Source organism: Danio rerio, chromosome 17 (genome assembly GCF_052040795.2).
Source record: "Danio rerio strain M-AB ecotype USA chromosome 17, GRCz13ab, whole genome shotgun sequence".
Classification (NCBI taxonomy): Eukaryota; Metazoa; Chordata; class Actinopteri; order Cypriniformes; family Danionidae; genus Danio; species Danio rerio.
Genome location: NC_141037.1, coordinates 24,685,594 through 24,711,030, shown reverse-complemented (window position 1 = coordinate 24,711,030; position 25,437 = coordinate 24,685,594). Strand labels below are relative to the sequence as shown.

The 25,437-nt window shown below is 36.1% G+C and overlaps 1 protein-coding gene across 1 annotated transcript; it reads left to right on the top strand.

Moving 5' to 3' along the window:
• Positions 1–3,075: 3,075 nt before the first annotated feature.
• On the top strand, positions 3,076–17,441 carry pcgf5a (polycomb group ring finger 5a). The gene is given in 9 exon segments (NM_001128712.1): positions 3,076–3,140; positions 5,323–5,574; positions 8,020–8,116; positions 8,208–8,263; positions 8,399–8,458; positions 12,317–12,459; positions 12,544–12,642; positions 12,876–12,965; positions 17,212–17,441. Coding segments are annotated over 8 exon segments (705 nt in total). The 5' UTR covers positions 3,076–3,140; positions 5,323–5,462; the 3' UTR covers positions 17,260–17,441.
• The last annotated feature ends 7,996 nt before the right edge of the window (positions 17,442–25,437 follow it).

The window sequence follows — 25,437 nt, the reverse complement described above, 5'->3', positions numbered from 1 at the left end:
CAAGCAAAAACATATATATTTTTGAGTGTATCCAGTAAATTATTTTGAAGGAATAATTCACTCAATTAAGGAAAATTACCTCATAATGTTTTCATTAAAATATCAAAAAAAAAAAAAAACAACATTAATTCAGCTGTAGCGACCACTAATAAATAAAGGGACTAAGCTGAATAGAAAATGAATTAAATGAATGAATGAATGAATATCAAAAAAAAAAAAAAACACACTATAAGATTCTCATATATTTTGTAGACCTGTGTACTTGTATTATTAAAATTTGTCAAGGAATATTCAAATCCATAGAAATAAGCAATATTGTAATATAGAAGGTGTCCTGTGTCTGCATGCTAGTTGCCTAAATTAAAAAAAGCATGTTTACAGATTTTAAATAGTTTCTAAAGTGATCCATAAATATTGTTCGACTGACTGATTGATTGATCCTTTACACATTCCTCCTCATGACAGTTTAGGCTTTGACAAGAAAACAAGCAGCTCCTTGTCAGCCCAGCTGTCAGGCTGACTCTACTCAAGCTTTACACTGGTTAGTGAGACCCATTTCTGCTGCTAAGAGCAGCGTTTCAGTGAATGCTTTGAAGTTAGTCTTGAAAATGTTATTTGCACGTGAATAACTCCCGCTTTCTGAGTTGTACACATTAAACGCCTTTGAAATGACAGGTGATCACTTCTCTTGTTATTTTCCGACATCGCCCTGTTTTCATGTTTTGTTTCCTTTGTTTTTCTATAAATAGTGTTATTGAACGGCAAGTGAAATTGCTCGGATTTGAAGGACAGCCAAAGGTGTACAAATTTTATAGGTTGTCAGACATTCAAACACTTCCGCTGTGTATGCATAAAAAGAATGAAAGGAATATTGCATATTGTCCTGGAACTGTCTGTGGATGCGCACTCATTATTTTAGTATGTGTTTATGGACTGTACAGAATAAAGACATGAAAAATCTCAGTGCATGAGGGAGCTGATGTGTCTTTTTGAGGAGGTGGATGTGGGGTCAAAGGTCACTGCTCTGATGTTCAGTTGCTGTCAATATACTGTGTACACTAGTGGCAAATGCTTACATTATTCAAAGCTTCAACACAGATGTGTATCTCATTAAGAAATACACATGTTTCGCCATTCCCCCATCAGAGCATGTGCTCTCACCCACACATACTGTACAAAGATTCACCCACACACTTAGGAGGGAAGAGTTCAAGAGCTCTTTGGTACAAGTATAAGGTACGATATTCTATAATATAAAAATGGCTAGTAAAGGTTTCCAGCATCTTAAACTGGATTAGAGTGCATCAGCAGAAACTGAGATGATAGTGGTCACACTGCAGGGAGGCTGTCTCAACATCAGTCTGTAAAAATTGATTAAGTCCATGACATAAAACATAAATAAATCAGTTTGATCACCTAACAAAATGATTATTTTTTATGTTCCTCTTGATTTTTCCTATTTATTAAAATTGTATTTACTATTTTCCCCAACATAATCATTTGAATCTATAAATTTTTGAAGTTTTTAAAAAGGATTTTGTTAGATTAATTTTAGTTTAGGTTTTGTACTTATCTCTTTTGGTCTGATCTAACTTATATGCACAAATATACTATTGTAAAGCATTCTTTAAAAAATTAATGTTAAATACAATTTTCGAGGGGTGAACTCATTTTTGCTGAGCGCTGTATACATTGTTTGCCACTGAAGATTTTTGTTCTTCAAAACAGCTTTGTGAGCTTTATTATAGTGTCTTTCTATCAGTATTTGTTGTTACAGCCTTGTGCTTTTTTTCCTTGCCATAAAATAATCAGGTTTTGTAGGCAACAACAACAAAAATAAAATCAAATGGAAGACATGAATAAAACAAAATAAAGTAATAATAAATGTGACCCTGACCCTAATCCAAACTATGCCTATTCCCTTTCAGCCTCACCTAGGGGGTTAATAGTAGCGTGTCAGCCTTTACATTACTTAAAACTGAATGTAATGCTTTCTCAATCCCATCCATTTCTGCCCCACAGACTTTTAGATTTTCTCTTAATAATAATAACAATGCTAAAGGTCCATTCAAAAAAAAAAAAAAAAAAAAAAAAAAAAAAAATATATATATATATATATATATATATATATATATATATATATATATATATATATATATATATATATATATATATATATATATATATATATAAATAAAATTATTGAAATATAATTATTAATTGTTTGATCAAATGGCTATATTCACTAAAATAAACCAATAAAGAACTAGAAAGATAATTTAAACGAGTTATTGCAAAAAGAAAATTACAAACAGCAAAATTTGTAGTATTTATTCATGTTTCTCTTGATTTTTCCTATTTATTAAATGTGTTTACTATTTTTTTCCCAACATATTTATTTGAATGTATTGTATTGAATATAAAATAAGGTTTTTGTTACTGACTGATCTAATAAGTTAAATAAATTTGTGAGGGGTGTACTAATTTATTCAAAACTGTTTTGTGGTTTACAATAATAACAAATTGTGAGCTTTATTATGGTGTCTTGCTATTAGTATGTTGTTAGAGTCTAATGTGTTTTCCTTGCCAAAAAAACGATCAGGTTTTGTAGGCAACAATAATAAAAAACTAAATAAAATTAAATAAGTAAATAAATAACAGCAAATAAACAAACAAGTAATAAATGTGATCCTGATCTCAACTATTCATATTCCCTATCAGCCTCACCTGAATTTCACCTGAATTTAATAGGGGGTTTATGTTAAAAGTAGCCTGTCAGCCTTTACAATATATGAAACTCAATACTGTTTCATTCCCATCTCGTTCTGTCCCACAGACTTTTAGAGTTTCTTTTAATAATAATAACAATGTTGTAAAGTGTCTCGATCCACGGCTCCGCGTAAACAAGCGCGTGAGTCCCCCGCCCCTCCTCTGCGCGAGCGAGCGAGCGAGCGCTCCTGTGTGCGCGTGCTGCTGCTGCTGCCAGTTCCGTGTCGGCCGCGAGTTTACCAGCCACGCACTGCCTGCACGCGCTCCATCCACCGCCGGGCTGCAGCGATGTGACTCTCTCCGGTTCTCACTACCCCCTTCCACGGTCTCCATTACCGAACCGGCGCAGTGAGGCGAGGGGATTCGTAACGGTGAGTCTATATTCAATGGCCACGGAGCGAGGGAATCTGCGCTGCGTTTATCGGTTTGGGGGCACCGAATGTGTGTAAAGTTTGGGGAGGGGAGAAACCGTGTCATGTGGTACGACAGAGGCTGCGACTCCGTCAGGCTGATATGCTGGAGCGGAGAGATGCGTAATTACGGAATGTAAAAACGGCGTCGCGAGACGAGCTCAACTTGCCATGTGTTATAATTTCCATGGGGATGACGTCACGCAGTCCTTGACGCCCGTGCGCGCGGCTCGCTCTGATGAGATAACGGGACTGTGACACAACTGCGCGTCTCGGGTGCACACTAAAAGCTAAACAGGAACAGGTCATTGCTTTATAGCGCGTTTACAAAATGAGGGTCGCAGTCTGTTTATGTTAGTTATTAATCACGTATCAGCCCGTGAGTTGCTGTTTTGCTCTTATACAAGTATGTATTACATAAAAGCCAGAGAGCGAGTGGTACGTCATCGCAAAAATGATTGACCGATGATGTTGTTCCTCTGAAAACACAATTCAACAGTGCATGCGAATGTTTAAATGTGTGAAAAGTCTGACCCTCAGAGAACCAAGTTCCTACGTAGATGATGTTCTCATGTCGTTGTTGAAAGTGCGTTTGGAAAGCCATTGGTAATAAAAATCATTAGTTTTTAAGGCATATGTGGCATTGCAGAAATGCTGGACTTTCACAGCTGAGTACTACAGGCAGCTTCACTACTGTACAGATTCCATATAATACTACATTATTGGGGTTTGTTGTCACAAAGGCAAGGCAAGTTTTTTTATACAGCACATTCCATACACAATGGCTACTCAAAGTGCTTTAAAATAAACAGGAATAAAAGAGACATGTAAGAAGTGTAAGAAAATAAAAAGAAATAATGAAAATAGATTAAAATGTGTTAAAACAGGTTAAAAATAATAAAAAGTGTATTCAGTGACATACATCCTGAGATAATTATACATGATGCTGACCATGTGTCAGGTACAAAAAAAATTATTTGTTGCAGGCTGTTTTTTTCACTTAAAGGAGAAAAGAGATTACTAAATGTGTTCAAAAGATGTGCATATATTACATTTATAAGTGTAATTAGTTTTTTCTCAGTCAAAAAAATTGCTTTCATTCAATGGTTCTATGCACAGAGTTTTAAACTTCCGGTATAAAAACTTAATGTGACTATTTTTAAATTTCACAAGGTTTTGCAGCATCAATGTTTTGATTTAATTACAATACATTCAGTTAAATTGACTTCAGCATTCATTTAGTTGTTCAAACATAAAATGAGATGGAAAGCCATTGTAACCACTTGCACCGTTAGAAGCAACAGGCTAGCGCAGAAATTCCAGTGAAAATACTGGGTTAAAATAATAGTCATATTTTAAAGACATGGCAGGAGGAAATGGGATATAATGCAGTGCTTCTTGTCCAGTCTGAGACCCACTTCATATCATATATCTAACAGGCACTGAAGATCGCAGATTTTAAAAGAAATCAGATCTTAAATGTGCCAATTTTGTAATGCAAAGACAGGTCACCCGAAGCCCTCGAGCTGCCTGGCTGAAAATGAAAAGTCTGTGTCCATGTAGCCCATTCAAAGTGTTAGAGGACTAATTCAGCTTATTTATCAAAATAAACAGATACCATTAAATTGCATTAAACTTGAGCTTCATTTGATGCAGCATTTAAATATTTTAAATGTGATTAATATAATGCAAACAAACAAAATATTGACCCACAGAAAAATAGCTTAATATTCTTCTTTTTAATACTCAACCGTACTGAAATTAGGCTCATGTTCTGTATAGTCTCAAAAAAGAGCCTCAATATGATGGCTGTATCTGGTGGTTTTACCGTGGCCACACAACCTTCACATCATCAAGCCAACAAAAACTTAAAAGAGCTCATGAAATGACACACCCTTCACTTTTTCCCTGTCTGTCTTGACAGGGACTTTCCTACAAGTTTTGAGCCTGAAAGAAGTCCTGAACTCTGATACAGTTGCTTAACAAAGCTCAGCTCCCAAGTCTGGTTTGAGTTGGACTGGTTTCAAAACACAGTGTGTGGTGTAATAGTGGAAGCACAGCACAAAACTGAACAGTCATACTAAAAGTTGGAAATATGTGTTATTACAATAAACCCTTGTATGCTTGTTTTGTTTTCAACCAGAGTCACTCTCTCAACAATAATGTCTTCAAATCGAAGTTATAACTGCCTCAAAAAGGAGGCGATAATGAAATCGCTGGGGCACAGGCAGCGCAGTGAGTCCAGCTTGTGATCTCCTGACCTCTGTGGACCCTTGAGTCGAGATGGCGACCCACCGAAAGCATCTGGTCCGAGATTTCAACAGATACATCACTTGCTCCATTTGCCGTGGGTACTTGATCAAGCCCACAGCTGTCACAGAATGCCTGCACACCTGTGAGTCATACTCGTCTCACCAGCTCTCTTTTCTCAGAATATTTTGGTACTTTATTTCCCCAAAGTGTTGTTTCTTTCTTTGGTGTTGAGATGCTTATCATCAGAATGAAGCATTTGTTTCATTTGCTGAGCTTATTTCTTTAAAAAAATTAGATAAAACATCTACAACATTTTCAGGCTGCAATTATCATGTATTGGACAGATGGTAGATGTCTTTTGGTAGATGTCTATTGGTAGATGTCTTTTAGACCTGCTCATACATGTCTGAGCATCATCATGTCTTTAGTTCTGTCGTTAAAACATATTTGTGTAACATTTAACATGACTGACATCCAAATTCTTGGTCAGGCCCTCTTATAATGTCTTGTAATGTTTACCAGATATTTAGCAGAATGTAACAGGTCAAAAGATTGACTTAAAATTGCTATTTGGGTGTCTATCTAAGGCTGGAGGGTGATTAAAAGTTCACAGCAACCTTTTCAAAATTGGTAGTGTTAGGGAGTAACTCAATACAACCAGCATTGTTATTGATATTACAAAAAAAAAAAAAAATTATATATATATATATATATATATATATATATATATATATATATATATATATATATATATATATATATAATTTGTTGGTTGATTTAAATAAACTTTAAAGGAATCATTCACCCAAAACTGAAGATTCTCTCATTATTTACTCACCCATTACTTGTTCCGAATCTGTTTCTTTCTTCTGTTGAACACAAGGCAAGGCAAAATTATTTATATAGCACATTTCATACACAATGGTAATTCAAAAGTGCTTTACATAAACAGGAACAAAAGAGACAAGTAGAAGAAAAATAAAAACAAATAATAAAAATGATTTAAAAAGATAAAAACAGATTAAACTATGTCAAAAACAGGTTATAAAAGAATGAAAAGATTAGAAAGACATATTAGTTTGATCTGTCTGACGTAGCACAGTGCTCATTCAGTAAAGGCACAGCTAAACAGATGTGTTTTTAGTCTTGATATGAATGTGTCTAACGTTGGAGCACATCTGATCATTTCTGGAAGCTGATTCCAGCAGCGGGAGCGCAGTAGCTGATAGCTGATTCACCCCGCTTTGACAGAACTCTTGAAGTTTCTAGTTTATATGATCCTAAAGGTCTGAGTGATCTGTTAGATTTGTATTCAGTGAGCATATCTGTAATGTATTGAGGTGCTAGGCCATTAAGTGATTTTTAGACAAGTAGTAATACTTTAAAATCTATTCTGAATGTAACTGGGAGCCAGTGTAGAGGACCTGAGCACAGGTATGATGTGCTTTGATTTTTTGATTCTGGTCAGAATCTTGGCCTCAGTGTTCAGTCTTTTTGGGAAGGCCAGTGAGGAGTCCATTACAATAATCCACCCTGCTGCTGATAAAAGCATGAACATAGTCCTCACTGGAAACAAAGCATCTAATACTTGCACTGTTTTTGAGATAATATAGGATGCTGATTTACTTACTGACATAACTACTGAAACTCAGATCTGACTCCATAATCGCACCAAGATTTGACCTCTTGACAAAGGAAGAGATATTAAAGAAAGCTAAAACCATGTTACCATTGACTTCAATAGTATTTGTTTTCCTATTATAGAAGTCAATGGTTACTAATTTTCAGCTTTTCTCAAAATATATTGTTTTGTGTTTAAAATAATAAATAAGAGAAACTCAAATGGGTTTGAAACCACTTGTGAGAGAGCAAATAGTGAGTAAATAAAAATTATTGTGGAAACTATCTCTTAACGATTAAATAAAAAAAATTAAATGAGAAAGGTTGTGTTGTTAACTAGTTCTAAATTTTATATAAATTAAGTTGAAAACCTTCTAAAACTCAAATAAAAATTAAAAGAGACAAAACTAAAATTACAAGCACTTTAACTGACTAAAACTAAAATAAAAACTAAAATAAATGTAAAAATGAATACAATACTTGACAAATAAAGTAACATTTGAAAAACTACTTTTAAATATTTTTGTATCAATGTACACAATATAGAAATGTGCACAAAATGTATTTATGTATAATAAATTTCATATATTTTTTTTAGTTTTGTGGATTTTTTTTATTACAAATTGTGTATTGATGACATCTAATACAAGTTGATCTGTTATGCTTATAACATTTGTATTTGAGCATTGGCAGGCAATTTATCCAAAGTTGCCTGCATTGCAACATTTTATCAGTTTCCTGGGAAACTTTGTGTGTTTGATTAATACATTTTCTGACCCTGGTGTTCTATCACCAAACTATTTGAGCCATCATGTTGTTGGTTATATAATGGGCTGAATGTATGCACATTGTTTTTATTATCTTATCTTTAGTTAGCAGTTTGATAGCTTGAATAATTTGATTTGACCATCACTTTCTCTTGTTCCTCTTCTGTTCTTCCTCTTGTTCTTATTCCACTTTCCTGCAGTTTGTAAGAGCTGTATCGTTCAGCATTTTGAGGAGAGTAATGAGTGTCCTGAATGTGGGATACAAGTCCACGAAACAAATCCTTTAGAGATGCTGAGGTACCCAAACACTTATTTCTTACATACACAAATTTAGTACAAGCACGAGTTCTTTGTGTTATATGTATAATCTTGGCCTCTGCTTTTGCAGGCTAGATAAGACCCTAGAGGAGATCATCTTTAAACTGGTGCCTGGACTAAGAGAAAGTGAGTGCATGCATACTCCATCCATAAGGCGCGTCAGAAATTCTCTGTGCAGGTCATGTGCTTGTGTTTTGGTTTGTATACCTTTAAACAGCTTCTTAAATGTACTTTCTTTGCATGCCTGTGTTTATTTACTAGAGGAGGAACATCAGGAAAGTGAATTTTGGAGAAAACACAAGATCAAATCAAATGGAGAAGGTAATTCATTATTTTCAACCTTAGAACCATGTACACAGTGTACATTGGAGATCAATATTGGAGAGGAATTCATGTACACTTGTTTTTTTTTTCAGAAATACTGTAATCTCCATTTATGTTCAAAATTGGAAGGAGTTTTAGTTTTGGCAAATCAATGTTAGTTATAACAGTGTTTTACAAATTAACCAAGGGGCTTTAACCATTTATTTGGGTTGATAACCCAGTGATTAAAATTGGAGAACAGTAATAATTGTAGCATTACAACTTTCTACTATAAACTTTCTGCAGCCAAAAATAAGGCCCATCAACTCCAAAACAATTTGCTTGAAAAAATACTTTATATATATATATATATATATATATATATATATATATATATATATATATATATATATATATATATATATATATATATATATATATATATATATATATGTACTGTCAATCGATTAAAAAAAATTAACTAATTAATCGCACCTTTTTAAAAAAAAATTATTGCGATTAATCGCATTTAAAATACTGAAACTTGTAATTTTGGCTATTTAAATGTCAAATAAATGTAAACGCAAGACAAAAACTATTTAAATTCATAATATAATTGTTTATTAGAATTAAAATTCAAAATATAATTGTTTAATAGAATTTTTGTTTAACTTGTAACACAGATTTCTTCATGTAAACAACACACCCACAATAAACCATCAAGATCCTGGCTTGACAGCCATATTACAGAAATTAAAACACAGGCATGTTAATGACATTTAAACTTCAAAACAATCAATGCCAATAAAGAAAACATTGATTTCCATGTTGGATTCTAAGTGGACTGCAAAAAAAAATGCCAAAATACAGGAATTGCAGATATGGAAAATGAAAAATATAATAATAAACTATAGAATACAAACAGTTGCACTCATTGTAAAGTTTTATTGCTGTGAGTTGAGAACATTAGTTATAGAGTAGAAACAAGTTTGCTTAATCCTCCTTTACATTTATCCAGTTGCTAAGACTAGGAGTATCCCGCAAGTGCACAGAGACTCCTAAATGCCCGCAAATGAATGATAATTTCTCGCAAACCGGTCGTTAAATACATTGCACACCCCTCTCGCCCTTACTCAGATACGTCGCTCACTCCACTCCTGACACAGACACACACAAACACACACACATCGCGCTGCAGACGTTTTGGCCCCAAAGGCCTTCCATACTGGAGCGACTCCCCTCAGATTCAACACGCATGATCACGTTCATCAAATTTGCTTAAACTAAGCGTCCTAAAGTATTACTGTATTTCAGGAGGATTCTGACACAACAACGCGAAGCATACCCTTTCATTGCGTTTAATGAGGAAACAAGCTAAACTTGGAGGGCTCATGCTGAAAGGCAGAGTAATGCCCTGTCTTTGACAGCTCGCGACTTCACCAGAGACGTTCTGAGTACATTCACATAGACACCAATACTCCGATTTTAATATGATTAAGATTATACTCTTATTAAAAGTCTACCATGTAGCCTTAAAAGGAACCTTACCTTAAAGGAACACAGAGTCACGAAATGTGGAGGATTTTCTTTCTAGGATTTTTTTTAACGCATTAATTATTTAAAATGAATTGCATGCGTTAACGCGTTAATTTTGACAGCGCTAACATATATATATATATATATATATATATTTTTTTTTCAAATAATGCATTTGGTCATCATTTAACAACAAAAACACGGTTTGTATCATGTAAGGATGGCTGAAAAACAAAGTGAAACAGGAACAAACAAATGCTTACAGATAATCCCAAGCGTAAAGGCGGCAAACAAAGTAACAAAGCAAAGGGTCAAAAACGGCAAAGCAAGGAAAAATGCATCGTAATGATCACTAAACGGTTTAACAAGACAAACCAAACAACATGTCTGTATACGTGCTGAGTTTATAGTCCTTGAAATTAGTCCATAATGATTATCTGACTGTGTGTAATCAGTGAGAATTAGGTACAGGTGTGTGTGAATTGCATGCTGGGAGTTGTAGTTTGTTAACAAAGCATGTGTGTAGTTCTCCAATTCTCCGCAGCTGCTAGATCACTTGTGATCGTAACAGTTAATGTACTGTAGCAACATTGTTGGCCACTGATTAATTTTTTAACAATAACCCATTTTTCCATAAACAGTTTATAGCGTGGGAATGACAGCTAATTAGAGCCATTTATACATTATGCATTACAAAAAACTAAACTGTAAATAACTAAACTAAACAAAAAATAATTTAACAACAAAATACAAGCAATAACTGTACATTTGATGTTATTATTTTTTTATTACAGAAGATATTTGTAAAACAACAGGTATTTCACTGTATAATAAAAAAACTGGAAAATTCTGTAATAAACACAGACAATTACCTGTAAAATAACGTTTATTTTTTACAGTGTTGTCTTTTATAGGAAATCACTAACCTCCCTCTGACTTCACTAGTCTCTTACAGACATCGCTAGTCTCTAACCCACATCTCTAGACTATCACAGACATCACTAGTGTCTCATAGACATCCCTAGTCTCTAATAGGACATCACTAGTCTCTTACAGCACATCACTACTCTCACACTGTTCTCCCATGTGATCTTGATCAGCTCTTTTTTTTATAATTTATCTTCCACAGTTGAGTACTGTACTGTTTTTTTTTTTGTAAAAACTTTTTCATTTGTTTTCTATCAGGGTTTAGATTATGACTCTGGGCTAAACATTTAATTATTTTCATGTTTTTAGCTTCAAGGAACTGCTTTACTTGTTTAGCTGTGACACATCCTTCTCTTCTTTCCACTGACTTCTTTACACACGTTGGATTCAGTTTTTCCAAAGTTTGACAACAAGCATAATGCTTTCCACCATACCCCCCCCACCCCCCAATTACACCTGCTTTCCTCATTAAAGTGAACTTGGGACCAGTTCAGACCAGTGAGAAAATACGACATTGAATTTATTTGATGAGTATTATTTAACAAAAGTATCATTTAGCAAATCTGTCTGTAGCTTGAATTGGAGGCTTTTAGATCCAGCTATGACTGCCGAGGACAGAGGCAGGGGCAGATAGGGCCAACCTGGTGGTGGCGGGGAGAATGTTGGATGAATGTCTGTGTCAGTATCTGCAACCAAATAAATGAAATGAATGGACAGCTTATATATTCCCTGTGTCTTGTGGCTATTGGTTGAAACTTATTGTTATGAGTGACATGACATAGGTATTCCTTGTCTTCTGGCTATTGGTTAGAAGAACTAATTGTGATGAGTGACATGACATTAGGTCTTCCTTGTAGAACTAGCACTAAAAGCTGCATTTCTCTGTTGACACAATATGCTCCTCAGCAGAGTTTAGTCTAGCCTGCTATTGAACTGGTGATTATCAACTCCATCTGTAGCGTTGAACTAGCTACAGCCATTGAGATCCTCCACATTATTCTCTCCTCTCCTTCATTTGTCTTTTGTGGACGACCAACTTTTCTGGGTCTCCTTTTGCCTTCATCTAGATAACCTGCTGTCCGAGGGTTTCAATCACCTGTGATTCAAATCAGTGAAAACTAGAATGTTTGGCTGGCAGATAAATAGTTTTGTCAGATATTTAAGGAAAATCACCACCAGGTGAAAAATTAACACCAGTTTTTTATGCTTAACTTTTATCTTTTTTTGGAAGTGGCACATCAAAACAGGTAAAGCAGTCATGATCTAGAAAACCTCTAGAAAAACTAACTTCAGTAGGATTAAGCAGTGATCTAGGGGATTGTAGGTTGTTCTCTAATTCAGATTTTCACTGTAGGCAGATTATATCAATACACCTGATGGCTAAAGGTCAGATTTTCTTTGTCTTTCTTCTAGATGGTCCTAGAGCTAAGAAATCTCGACTGAGTGGTGAAGATGATGATGGGAATGGTGGCGACTACCACAGGAGTGATCCTCAGATTGCTATTTGTCTGGACTGTCTAAGAAACAATGGCCAGTCAGGAGAAAGCATAGTTAAGGTGCACCGTTTAGTTCAATGTGTATGTTAGACTGTATGCTTGTGTGCATGTTTGTAATCTGCGCTTTTTGTATGTCTGCAACAGGGTTTAATGAAGAAATTCATCCGCTGCTCCACCCGTGTTACAGTGGGAACCATTAAGAAGTTCCTCTGTGTAAAGTTGAAGCTGCCAAGCTCTTATGAGGTAAGATACTGTTTTTATTATAGTCTCACTAGGCTGTCAACAAGGGCAAACTGCATTTGTGTGTGTGTATTGAGTTAATAGTTTTCTTGCACAATATGATACAGATATTAATAAATGAGCCCTTGACGGGTTTACAATAAGTTGTAAAACATAATACTCAATGAAAATAATTTCAGAGCCTCTCCTGTTCTTTAAAACATTTAAAGTTAAATCTCTGTCTTTGTTTCTTACAGCTTGATGTTTTGTGTAACGGTGAGATTATGGGTAAAGATCACACCCTGGAGTTCATCTACCGAACTCGCTGGAGACTTCAAGGGGACAGTGTGAGTATATGCATCCGATTCAAATGTTATAACTCGATTGAATGGGCGTTACCAGTGGTTATCAGCTGACAAATATGGGCCAGTAGGAACTTTTGCACCTACTGGTAAGCTCAGAAGGCTGTTATTAACCATCCACATGGTTAATCAGGTATAGATCACATACGGCTCCGGCAAGAATTATTCATATTAATTATATAATAAGAATTATTTATATTATCTATTAAATTTCCCATTAATTGTATTTTATGAACGTCTACCCCAACCCTAACCCTAAACCCAAACATCACAGTAAGGTAAAAACAGATCTAGAGTCTTCTCTATTAGTATAGCTGATTAACTATGTGGATGGATGATAACAGCCTTCTGAGCCTTCCAGTAGGCACAGAAGGCCCCTACTGGCCCATATCTATCAGCTGATAACAACTGATAATTCCCATTCAATTGAGTAATAACATTCGAAGTGGGTGTTATATGAGTGTGGCTTAAATTGTGGCAACGTTGTTGGAAGTGAATTTCCTCAAAATGATATTAAGACCAGCTTAGCATCCCCAGGAGAAAAGTGGCTTTTCTTCTTAAATGTTGTTAATACTTTCGGTAACACTTTACAATAAGGGTTCATTAGTTAATGCATTTACTAACATGAATTAATCATGAACAACACATGTACAGCATTTATTAATCATAATTGATCATTTACTAATGCATTATTAACATTTAAGTCCATGCTTGTTAACATTAGTTAATGCACCATGAGTTAACATGAACTAACAATGAACTACTGTATTTTCATTAACTAACATTTACTAACATGAACAAATACAGCAGTAAATGTATTGTTTATTGTTTGTTCATGTTAGTAAATGCATTAATTAACATTAACTAATGAACCTTATTGTAAAGTGTGACCATACTTTCTTTTGATTAAAGAGCCCATATTATACATGAAATAGGGTCATATCCTGGTTGTAAGGGTCTCCAACAACAGTCTAATATGCATGCAAGGTCAAAAAACACTTTCATGGTCTTATAATCTGCATTTATTTTTAGCTAATTATCCCAGCGACTCCTGTATGAATCGTCCAGTGATTCATTTGTTCCCAAACCCCTCCTTAGCGCGGAGCTAATCTGCGCTGATTGGACCGATGACAGTCTGTCGCGATTGGTCGACTGCCTTCAGTCAGAGAGGGAAATGGCCAATAGCTAATCAGCAATTTAAAAAGTAATCACAGTTCATACACGCTCGATAGTGTAGACGTGGATTTTAGCTGCCACACTATGGCGAGTGGATAGTGCCACGGATAACCGAACGAAGGAGACAGTCGTGTACTCGCCATACCACACACACACACAAAAACACACACACACCTCCGGATGACAACGCTCCCGCTTCCGCCCGCACCCGCCAGGTTTTAGCCTGAGAACCCGCTCCGTTTTCTGCCCGCCGCGCCCGGTCCCGCTAGAGCGGAGAACACAACCAAAAATCACCCAGTATACAGTCCAGACAGCCAAGCTGTCCAAAGCTCGTTTGTTCGTTCGCTCTCTCTCTCTCTCTCTCTCTCTCTCGCTCTCTCTCTCTCTCATACGCGCGCGTGCGCACTAACACACACACAAGCACCACGCAGACTCTCTCTTTCTAATTCGCATAGCAATATCCGTGATATTGCTAGACAGCCCGCTCCCGTCCCAAATTAAACCCGTTACCGACCGCTCCCGCGATTTATTCGGAAATTTATTCCCGCGGCTGTCCCCGCGCCAGATTTCTGCGGCGCGGGAATAAATTTCTGAATAAATCGCGGGAGCAGAACTCTAGCACGGAGCTCCATAAACAAACAGCACGCGTCGCGTTTTTAACGTGACTTTGCACGCGATAAGATAATATATCCAGTTAACCTGATACAGTACACGCGGTTACAAGTAACAAATCACAACTAAATACATTTGCAAGCTAGAGTAAACGAGGCAACAACTTTAACCGCACGTACTTACACTTGAGAAATGGAAGAAACCCATCCTGACGTCCATCAGTTACTCTTTACTGATCCTTCCTTTAACAAACTCAGATGAAGTATTGTAAGTATAGCATGTAGCTTCCAGAAGTTTCCAACTGCTTGGTTATAATGCTGATGTTTCATCTTTGGGTAGAGACTCAATATAATGTCCATCTGCAGTGTTACTTTAATCGACCGGCATGTTTGTGTGCGTGTGTTTGTGGGTGTGCGTGTGTTTGTGGGTGTGCGTGTGTGTCTGGGTTTCTGCGTCAGAGGGCGGGGCCTCAGGTTTGAAATCTCCCGGGTTTGCGCGTGCACGTGAATAACTTGGTTTCGTTCGTACGTCATGGCGAAACACCTAATGAGTCGGTATCAAGGCGACTCGTTCGAAGCACTATGAGTCGACTCTTTTATAGATGAATCAACCGTTTTAAACACTGTATTCTTACAGATTTAAGCCTTAGCTGGATACTTCACTTCACTTAGAGCTGTGTTACACACTACATGGAGGGGAATTTTCAAAAACCCATAATATGGGCTCTTTAATTTGACAGTCTGCTTCAGAGCCCAGAATAAAAATATATGATTATTTAATATAAAATCAATAGAATGCTTATTTTATTTGAAAACAATATCTGTGACTGTGTATTTGCATCCTTTAGATGTGCAAAAGTGTCACAAAATTGGTGGTTATATGTGGGATATAATTTAGGGTTGTCAGTAAATGTGCATTAAAATGCAGATTACAGTCACATTCAGAAAATCTGATACTATCACTTGAAGCAAGTCCTCTTCAGACATCTCTTTTATTTAAATACACAGAATACAAAACAACTGCTACTTTTTCATTTTGCTTTATAAATACTAGTTAACCTCCAGGTTTACTTCCAGGTAAACTTAGAGTGCAGTTAAACAGAAAGTATAACAAATCTTTTTTTTACAATCCTATTTGCTGAAATAATAAAAGACAAAATTTACGAGGGTGTTAACAACACTTTTAGAAAAGGAAAAAAATTGGGCGAGACTGATGACGGCAGCCAGAGGAGAGAATAACATTAAATTTATTCTCAGCCCCATAGACACTGTATTAGAAACACCTTGCGTAAGCGGTTGTTCGTTTTTTGTAATTTGACGCAAAGATGATATAATACATTCATAAATGCATATAAATGTTCATACGATTTAAAAATAAATCTATATATCAAAAACTTTTAATAAGATTATGATGACCGTTAAACGCAATATAACAGTTTTGTGAAAAGGGTCCATTGTAATTAATAAAACAATAATAGCATCAGTAGTTTTTTTTACAGTAAAAACAAAACTGCTTATATTTCTGTGACCCTTAGATATAATTATTTTCTAAATCCATGTGATCTTAAATAGTTTTCTTTAGATACTTTTGCAAGCATTGTGTTTATTATACCAAACTAAATATGTTTGTTTGTTTGATTTAACTTACCTTTTAAAAAGACTTTCGTTGCTTGTTCAAACTACCTAATTAAAATGAACCGAAGCAACACAATTGTTAAGTTTTTTGTAGGACAACTTGTTTTATGGTCAATCCACCTAAATTTGTAAAAACGTGCAAGTTAACTTAATTGACTAATGATAGGACAACATTAAAGAATTGTGTTGAACCCAGCATTTTTTTACAGTGTTTACACTTTAAAAAGTGATTAGTTACTTAAAGCAAGTAAATCAACTGCTTTAAAAGCAACAAGTGGACTTTACTTAAAAATAATATAAGTAAACCCATTCTAACTAAGTTGACTTAACTTAAATTTATACAAGTTTAATACAATTAACTAATCGCTTTTATACAGTGTATATCGACCATTACATTTTAGTAAGGTGTTCACACATATTTTGTGTTTGCATTAAACAGGTTACAAACCTCTGGTCAGGAGACTCCCACATTTTACAGATCATTTATTAAAAAGTTAGTTTGACCCTGAATTGGCGTGTATGTGTGTGTGTTCATGAGAAGTGTGAGTGCGAACAGCTGTTGCTGAGTTGGTGGTGTTTGTAGGGGGCAAAAAACCCACTCTCACAGCTACTGACAGATCTATGAGTCATATTTCTCCAGTTACACACACACATAGACCAGAGGTTGACACAAAATCAGAGGACAAATCCATGCCCTGAGGTTGCGTCCTTGCTTTTCACACCACAAGAAATTTGGAGAGAGAACTATGAAAATGATACGCATGCATATTTGAAGCTTAAGTCATTCTCTACTTTGGTTTCTACCCCAGGCTTATCCCATGGTTCTCGAGTACCGTCCAAGGATCGACTTTGGCTAAACCACACTTACAGCTTACAGCAGAAATCTCATGCAGACTGATGTCAAGAGATGAACTAAATGCAGAAAAACTGAATGATTGTGCCTCCGTTGAAAGACAACAACACAATGCCCGGTGACTGACAGGACTGCTCTGTTCCTTCTGTGCACTCAGCCTTTAATTCTCCGTTCCTCCCTCCTTCATGCTCCCGTCTGACAGTCGTGGCTCCGCCCACTGGCTCTGGATCAAGTTTGACGATTATATTCCTCCAAAGCTTTCTCTGCATGTTCTCTCTATGACGATGCCTTAGCATAGAGCGGCCCGTTGGGATTATCTGATAGCAATCTAGCACAGACGGTAAGCTAAAACTCATAGCAAAGATGCTTCCCGGCCAGGTGAGAGGAGAAGAGGGGAAACTGAGACTTTTTTTTAGGTAGATTTTAGATTAGAGCCGTTTTAATCCAAGAGTTTGCACTATAGAGGCAAATCCAAATGTCTCGCTGTATTGTGGCTGTTCTGTTTTACCTTTGCACTCTCTCATTTCTTTTTAGTTACTTTGCTCTCCTGCTCTCACCACCCACATGGTCCTTCACAAATTCAGTGACTCTTTTACATGTCATCATTCGCGCACCCTTTATTTCGCACACACACATGTGCTCTCTCTTTCTCAGCCTCTTTCCATCTTCCCTCACACTCTCTCATTTTTCTCCAATGGTGTTTTTGGCTCTGGTCTGAAGTATTGATGGATCTCATTCAGTTGGAATTGAATGAGAGCGCTGTAGATGTCCCAAAATAACAGCACTGAAAGGCACTCTGGGTAAGCGTTTTCTCTCTTTTTTTTTGCCTCACACTGAGCTAAAGCCAAATCTTACATTCATCCAGACCAGATCTTTATCTTAATAGAAATGATATAACAATATCTGATGCCAGATATTCCTAATGCAGTAATTCACTGAGAAAGCTCATCTTTAAAGACAGCTGAATGGGAATGAGTGAAGAGTGCCAGCTGCATCTCTCTAAGAGCAGCTTTGGCTCACAGTCTGGCAGTTGTAAACATTCTGTTGTTTCCCGTTTAATCTGAAAAATATTTAAATGCGATATCAGACAGGCCTCAATAGGCGTGTGAATTTTAATAGCAAAACCCAGAATGTCAGTAACGCCACATTTATTGTTTATTTTGTATGTAATGCAGCAAAATAAGACTATATTGACACAACATTGTGCAACTGAAACAGAATGTGCAAAAAAATATTTCTCACAATAATATAAAGAAAATATAATAAATGATCGGCCACTTTATTGTTACTCTGCAAGATTTTCTGTGCAAGGTAAAAATCTTTGTGTGTGTGTTCAGCTGAAGAAATTTAAAAAACCCAGTTTAGAACTTGAGTGTGAGTAAATGGTTGGGAAAGTTTGATTTTGGGAGAAAAATCCCTTTGAGATGCATTTAAAAATATATGTTTACATAACAAGACAACAAGATTAATGATCCAGAAAGCAGCAGCTTTCATTATTGCTCTGAAAGCTACATAACTACAAAGAATGCTGTGGATTTGCATTAAAATCACAATTAGTGAGAGAACATTGTGTTTCTTAGATCTTTTTTTCACCTTAAAACATCAAAGTTTAAATCTTGTCTAGGTAGTGCACTTTAATAATGCATTATGTAATGTTTAAAAAGTACATCAGCAGATGAAGAGTTTGTGGCCTTCTGTGAAAGTAATGCAGTTGAATTCGTTTTTGACTTCCTCTGGAAACATTAACACCTGTATTTAGTGTTGTCCACTAGTTGGCGTATTGACAAAAACATGTTAAAACCAGTGGTAACCTGTGAGCTGTCCTTTACACTTTGAAACACATTTGACACTGTTACTTATCACAATGAAAATTCACCGATATGACCACACGTTAACATTTATCATTTTTAAAAGCATTTAAAGTCCCATGGAAAAAAATGCAAGTGTGCAGGGCATTATTATATAATGGCATTAATATATGTGGTTACTTCCACAAAGTGGAAGAAAAGTCCAAATCTGATTTTTTACTATAAGCTCTGCATATCAAGAAGTTACTGAGGAGAAAGTCTGAAACTCATCATCATGTTGTTTAAAATAGTTTTTGGACATTAGTATAGTATAGTATAGTATAGTATAGTATAGTATAGTATAGTATAGTATAGTATAGTAAAGGCAATAGGTTTACTATCTAAGTTTATTTACATAAAAATGTTAATTTTTTCTTAATGGTGTATTAGCCTATGACATGAATATTACTTTAAAGTTAATACTTACAGTTAATACATGGACACCAAATTGAGACATTGCCAAACCAATTTTATGCATATTCCCAGAATCCAGAATGCATTTTCAGACTTCAAATTTCAAATCTGCAGCATTATATTGCTCAAAAATGAAATGTGTTAGTGGCTGCACCGTGGCGCAGTGGGTAGCACGTTTGGGTCAGTTGGTGTTTCCGTATGGAGTCGATGTTCTTCCCGTTTTCTGGGTTTTCCTCCAGTTTCCTCCACAAGTGCAAAGACATGTGGTACAGGTGAATTGGGTAAGCTAAATTGTCCGTAGTGTATGTATGTGAACGAGTGTGTGTTTTCCCAGTGATGGGCTGCAGCTGGAAGGGCATCTGCTGCATACTGTAAAACATATGCTGGATAAGTTGGCGGTTCATTCCGCTGTGGCGACCCCAGATTAGTAAAGGGACTAAGCTGAAAAGAAAATGAATGAATGATGAATGAATGTAATGTGATGGTGATATTCAGTGTTGAACAGGATTACATGACTCATTATGTGAACCTTTGTTTTGGATCATCTCAGGGGTTGACAACTGGTGAAATGAGGGTTTGTTCAGTGTTCTCTACTCTATTTTCAGAATAAAGGATTTATAACAATGGGCTTTAGAAATTAGAAGGTCGCTTTAGTCATTGCAATCAATCGAAGATAAATATAGATTAAGAATAAGACCGACTTTCTTGGCAACACCATTATCATTTACCCATGTATATCGACAATGGAAATATATTTGTCCAAATGTTTCTTATGGCGAGCTTATCATATTATTATTCATATTATACAAATACGACCCTTTGTACTGACCCTTCAAAATCATCTGCACTCTCTGTCTGTTCAGTGGAATTTTTGACGTTCTTGTTTAGGACAAAGGCCACTGGCTGCTCTCCAAAATCCAACTTCCTCCCCACTAAGAAAACATGCAAATCCAATATGAAGTGTCTTTTGAGCTCTGATTATAAATACAATGTATTTTTGTATGTTGAAGCACTTATGTATATTTGAACCTATAATCAGATGATTTTATGTCGATGCTTGTCTTTTTCCTAATAGATGATGCTGCTTGGTGTAATTTATTTCTTTTTTTATACGTCCCGCCGCCTGCTATATGTTTTCCCCTTGTAAATGTTCGCACTGTACATGAAATGCTTCCTATTGCGGGCCATGACCTATTGTTATTTAAATAATAAACATTAAAATCTAAAAAAAAAAAAAGTTTTCCTCCCTCATTTCTTGAACTATACGCTACCTGACAAAGGTCTTGTTGATCTCAGTTGTAATAGCAACAATTAATAACTTGACTTCTAGTTGATCTTTTGGAAAAGTGGCAGAAGGTGGACTTTTCCAATGAATCATCTGTTGAACTGCATCCCAATCATCACAAACACTGCAGAAGACCTATTGGAACATGCATGGACCCAAGATTGTCACAGAAATCAGTCAAGTTTGGTGAAGGAAGATCATGGTTTGTGGTTACATTCAGTACGAGGGTGTGCGAGAGATCTGCAGAGTGGATGGCAACATCAACAGCCTGGTATCAAGATATTTGTGCTGCCCATTACATTACAAACCACAGGAGAGGGCAAATTTCTTCAAAAGGACAGCACTCCCTCTCATACTTCAGTTCACATTGAAGTTCCTGAAAGCAAACAAGGTCAAGGTGCTTAAGGATTGGCCAGCCCAGTCACCAAAATTAACATCATTGAGCATGTCAAGGAAAAGATGAAGAAGGAGGCATTGAAGATGAATCCAAAGAATCTTGATGAACTCTAGAAGTCCTGCAGGTATGCTTTCTATGTAATTCCAGATAACTTTATTCATAAGTTATTTGAGTCATTGCAGAGCTGATTATTTTACTTCATAACAACCTCAAAGTATTATCGTCCGAAGTCAGGTATTACTTTTGTTTTATCTGAATATGTTTATTTAACTCTAAAAGTACTGGTAGCCTTTACAGTTTATGAATCACCAATTTTATTTAATGATCTACTTGGCGGCATGGTGGCTCAGTGGTTAGCACCGTCACCTCACAGCAAGAAGGTCTCTGGTTCAAGTCCCAGCTGGGCCAGTTGGCATTTCTGTGTGTAGTTTGCATGTTTTCCCCATGTTCATGTGTGTTTCCTCTGATTGCTCCGGTTTCCCCCACAATCCAAAGAAGAGCGGTACAGGTGAATTGAATAAATGAATTTGCCTTAGTGTATGTGTGTGAATGCAAGAGTATATTTCCCTGTGTTATGTTATGGTTTAAAGGGTATCCGTTGCGTAAAACATATGCCAGAATAGTTGGCAGTTCATTCCACTGTGGCGTCCCTGATAAATAGGGAAGGAAATGTTCTACTAAAGAAAAGTAATCATCTTGGATGCCCTCTAGAGTACATTAACATCAACTTAAAATGTTTGGTTGACCTGTCCCTTTAAGAAGTGTTTGCATTATATATTCGCATTAACGCATCCTTATGCTGTGAGTGCAGCAGACTCAACTTAAGAGAGGATTAAACGTTGAAGTTGTCAAAAGGCATTCTTCAATAACACAATTTCAAGTATGCAATGATATAAGTGTGTGAGAGTTTAAATCCGACCATGAAAAACAAAGGCAGGAATGTGGCTTCTTTTAGACTGTTTCTATGCACAGCTCCCTGCTCTCTTTCTTTCTCACTCCCTTTTTTCTCCTCCTCTAATACACAGGGAAGTGGAATGTGACATGCATTCCTCTGTTAGTCTGTGCATCACTCGTTCAGCTGTCTGTTTGCCCTGCTGTTCATCTTACAAAAGACAAGGTCAGAAATACTGGGGCAAAGGCAACACTTGTTACTTAACCACAAATATGCCAATCCACACCAACACTTACTTTATTGTAGGTGAATTATATGATATGCAACATTTATTTATTGAATATATTCAACTGTGAGATTCGTTTGATGTTTACAGTGCATTTTAGGTGTTTGTAGACTTTAGAAATTGTGAAATGAATCAGTTATCTAAAATATTGCATAGAGTATGTGAAAAATGCATTGCTGTTAATGTCAACATTAGACAAAAAACGTGCTTAAAACACTCACGCTCATCACACACATGTAAATAAACAAAGATGGCTTGCCGCTGTCTCTATTTTTTGTCTTCTCTTTCATCGTGGCCTGTCACAACAACTCTATTTTCAGTGTGGATGAGTTGGAGAATTCACAGCTCATTTGTTAAACTGAGAAAGTGAGACTGGATCCCAGCGCCTCCTGCTACCACTCCAATATTAAACCATTACTGACTAAGAGAGAAGCACATTATAAACACATGCACGAACACTGGATGTTTCCTTTACAGAAGTACGCCTGATTGCTGAGTTGACAGAAATAACAAATTCATACAAAAAAATGTATTGATTTCACAGGTTAAAGGGATAGTTCACCACAAAGCTGAACATTTTCTTGAACACAAAAGATATTTCGTAAAATGCTGAAAACCTGTAACCCTTGACTTCCATAGTATTTGTTTTTCTTACTATTTGTAAGTAAATAGTGAGTAAATTTTTTTATTTTTGGGTGAACTATCCCTTTTACACATTTCTGTTTTTTTTTTAACCCTCGCCTCTGACTCATACCACTGGCTTATGTGAGTAATGGGTAGGGCCAGACGGAATCTGCGGACGTTTTTTGCTATTTCTGAGGAGAATTTTGGTAAAAGTCTGCGGATTTCTGCGGAATTATTTTGGGAGTATCATAACTAAAACCTTAATATATGAAATAAAAAAATTATATCTTTTTAACTTTTATTTAATGTTTAAAATGCAAATCAAATTAGATTAAATAAAGCAAGGTTTGTCACATAATATATCTAGTAAAAGACAGAAAATATTACTGTACAAACTGAATTGTACATAAATCAGAACATTTTCACATTTGTCAATAATATTACTGAAATTAATTTTAAAACTAATTTAACAGATTTACACACATTTGCTCAAGTAAATAAACAGAATTATTGATGAGCTAAAAAGCTGCGTAAATCTGTGGAAAATCTGCGGAATTCTGCACGCACAGATTCTGGGTTAATGGGGCTCCTTCAAGGTCTCTGATTGGCAAAGGGGGTTGTGTTGCTGTCCCAATTTTTGGTGTTTGTGAACAGTTCTAAGCTGGTGGAGCATTTTCTCTTTATTTTCAAAATAAGACGAGGAAGTTCAAGATCTATAGTAGCTACTACACAACTGTTGTGACTTTTTATTTTTTTGGGAAATAACTATTGCAATTAAATATATTTATAATGATTTATTTATTTTTGGCTAACAATTTCACATTTCTGAATATTGCAATTCTTAATTTATATTATTGCAATTTTTAAATAGCTACATATAACATTGTTTTATCAGGGTAAATTTAAGACGTTCAATTTACATCTTACAATGCAGCAAAGCGACAAGTGACCATTAATTTCATCTGAGAGTCAGCGACTTACAGGCGATCCCCATCTACGCCTGTGACATAAAAATATATACATATTGAATTCACTGAAAAATTCTGTGAAATATTATTTGATATAAATAAATTAACATCTTGCTAAAATTGGGATACATAGTTGCATACAAATTGCTCCTTTTGGCAGTATGATGATGAAACTCTTCCTCACTTATTTTGGTCATGCAACTAGGATGCCTTATTTACACAAGCAGTGACTTTGTAGATGTGAGTCACTCTGGGTGGCAATTGAAGTCGCTAGTGGGCTCCACACACCACCACTAGATGTTACTTCCTACTAAAAAGTGCATTACATCACAGAATTCAGATGCAAAATACACATTATCATTGTATTATATACACAGTGCATCACACAGAGGTAGGGAAAGAGGGAAATCTGTAATTATAAGCTATAGTCACATTCCTAAATAAATGGAGTATTACAACTCATTCTCTTGCATGGTGAACCCTGAACTCAAGGAACTCAAGGAAACTATTCCTTGTGAAAATTAATGCCATTATCATGTGAATGTAATGCAGACATTTTAAGCCCTTAATTTCTGCAAAAATGACTTAATGTATTATTTAAAACCTCAGGATTCAAACTCACCATTATCATGATCACCAGCAATCATAACTCCATAGATCGCTGGAATACATACACAATCTCTTATTGGCTACAAATCAGCCATTGTTGAACTACAACTTCATACATGCACTCCGCTCACACACAGATACTCCTCATTCTGACTGATTACACAAGCACCACCAGAGGATTGTCAAGGACTGATTACACACACTATTTAACCAGCACATACACTCCAGTCGTGAGTCGTTTACATAAGTGACATTACAACGCGGTTTCCTTGTCTTGTTTCGACACTCGCCTAGTGTCTTTTTATCCCTGTCTGCCACCTGCCATCCGACCTTTTGTCTATTATTTCAACCCCAATTCTGGATTGTCTTTATACATCTGTTTGCACCTGTGTTGACCATTGCTTGCCTGACTGCCTTAATAAACCTGCATGTGGATCTGAACTTAGTTGAAAGTCACTCCCCGTGTTACAACTGATCGGCTGGATAGGGGGTCTGAATTGAAAGATGGAAACTTAGAATTATTACTCTTTTTTTCACAATACTGAGTCGTAATCTCACAGTTCTCAATTTTAAATATTGAAATTAATTCATGATTTATGACTTACGATTTATGACAGTGACGGCAAGAAAGTCACTGGTTCGAATGCTGGTTGGTTCAGTTGCCGTTTCTCTGTAGAGTTTGCATGTTCTCCCTATGTTGGTGTGGGTTTCCTCCGGGTGCTCCAGTTTCCCCCACAGTTCAAAGACATGCGCAATAGGTGAATTGATTCAATTGAATTGGCCGTAATGTATGAGTGGGTGTGAATGCAAGAGTGTATGGGTGTTTCCCAGTGCTGGGTTGTGACTGGAAAGGCATCTGC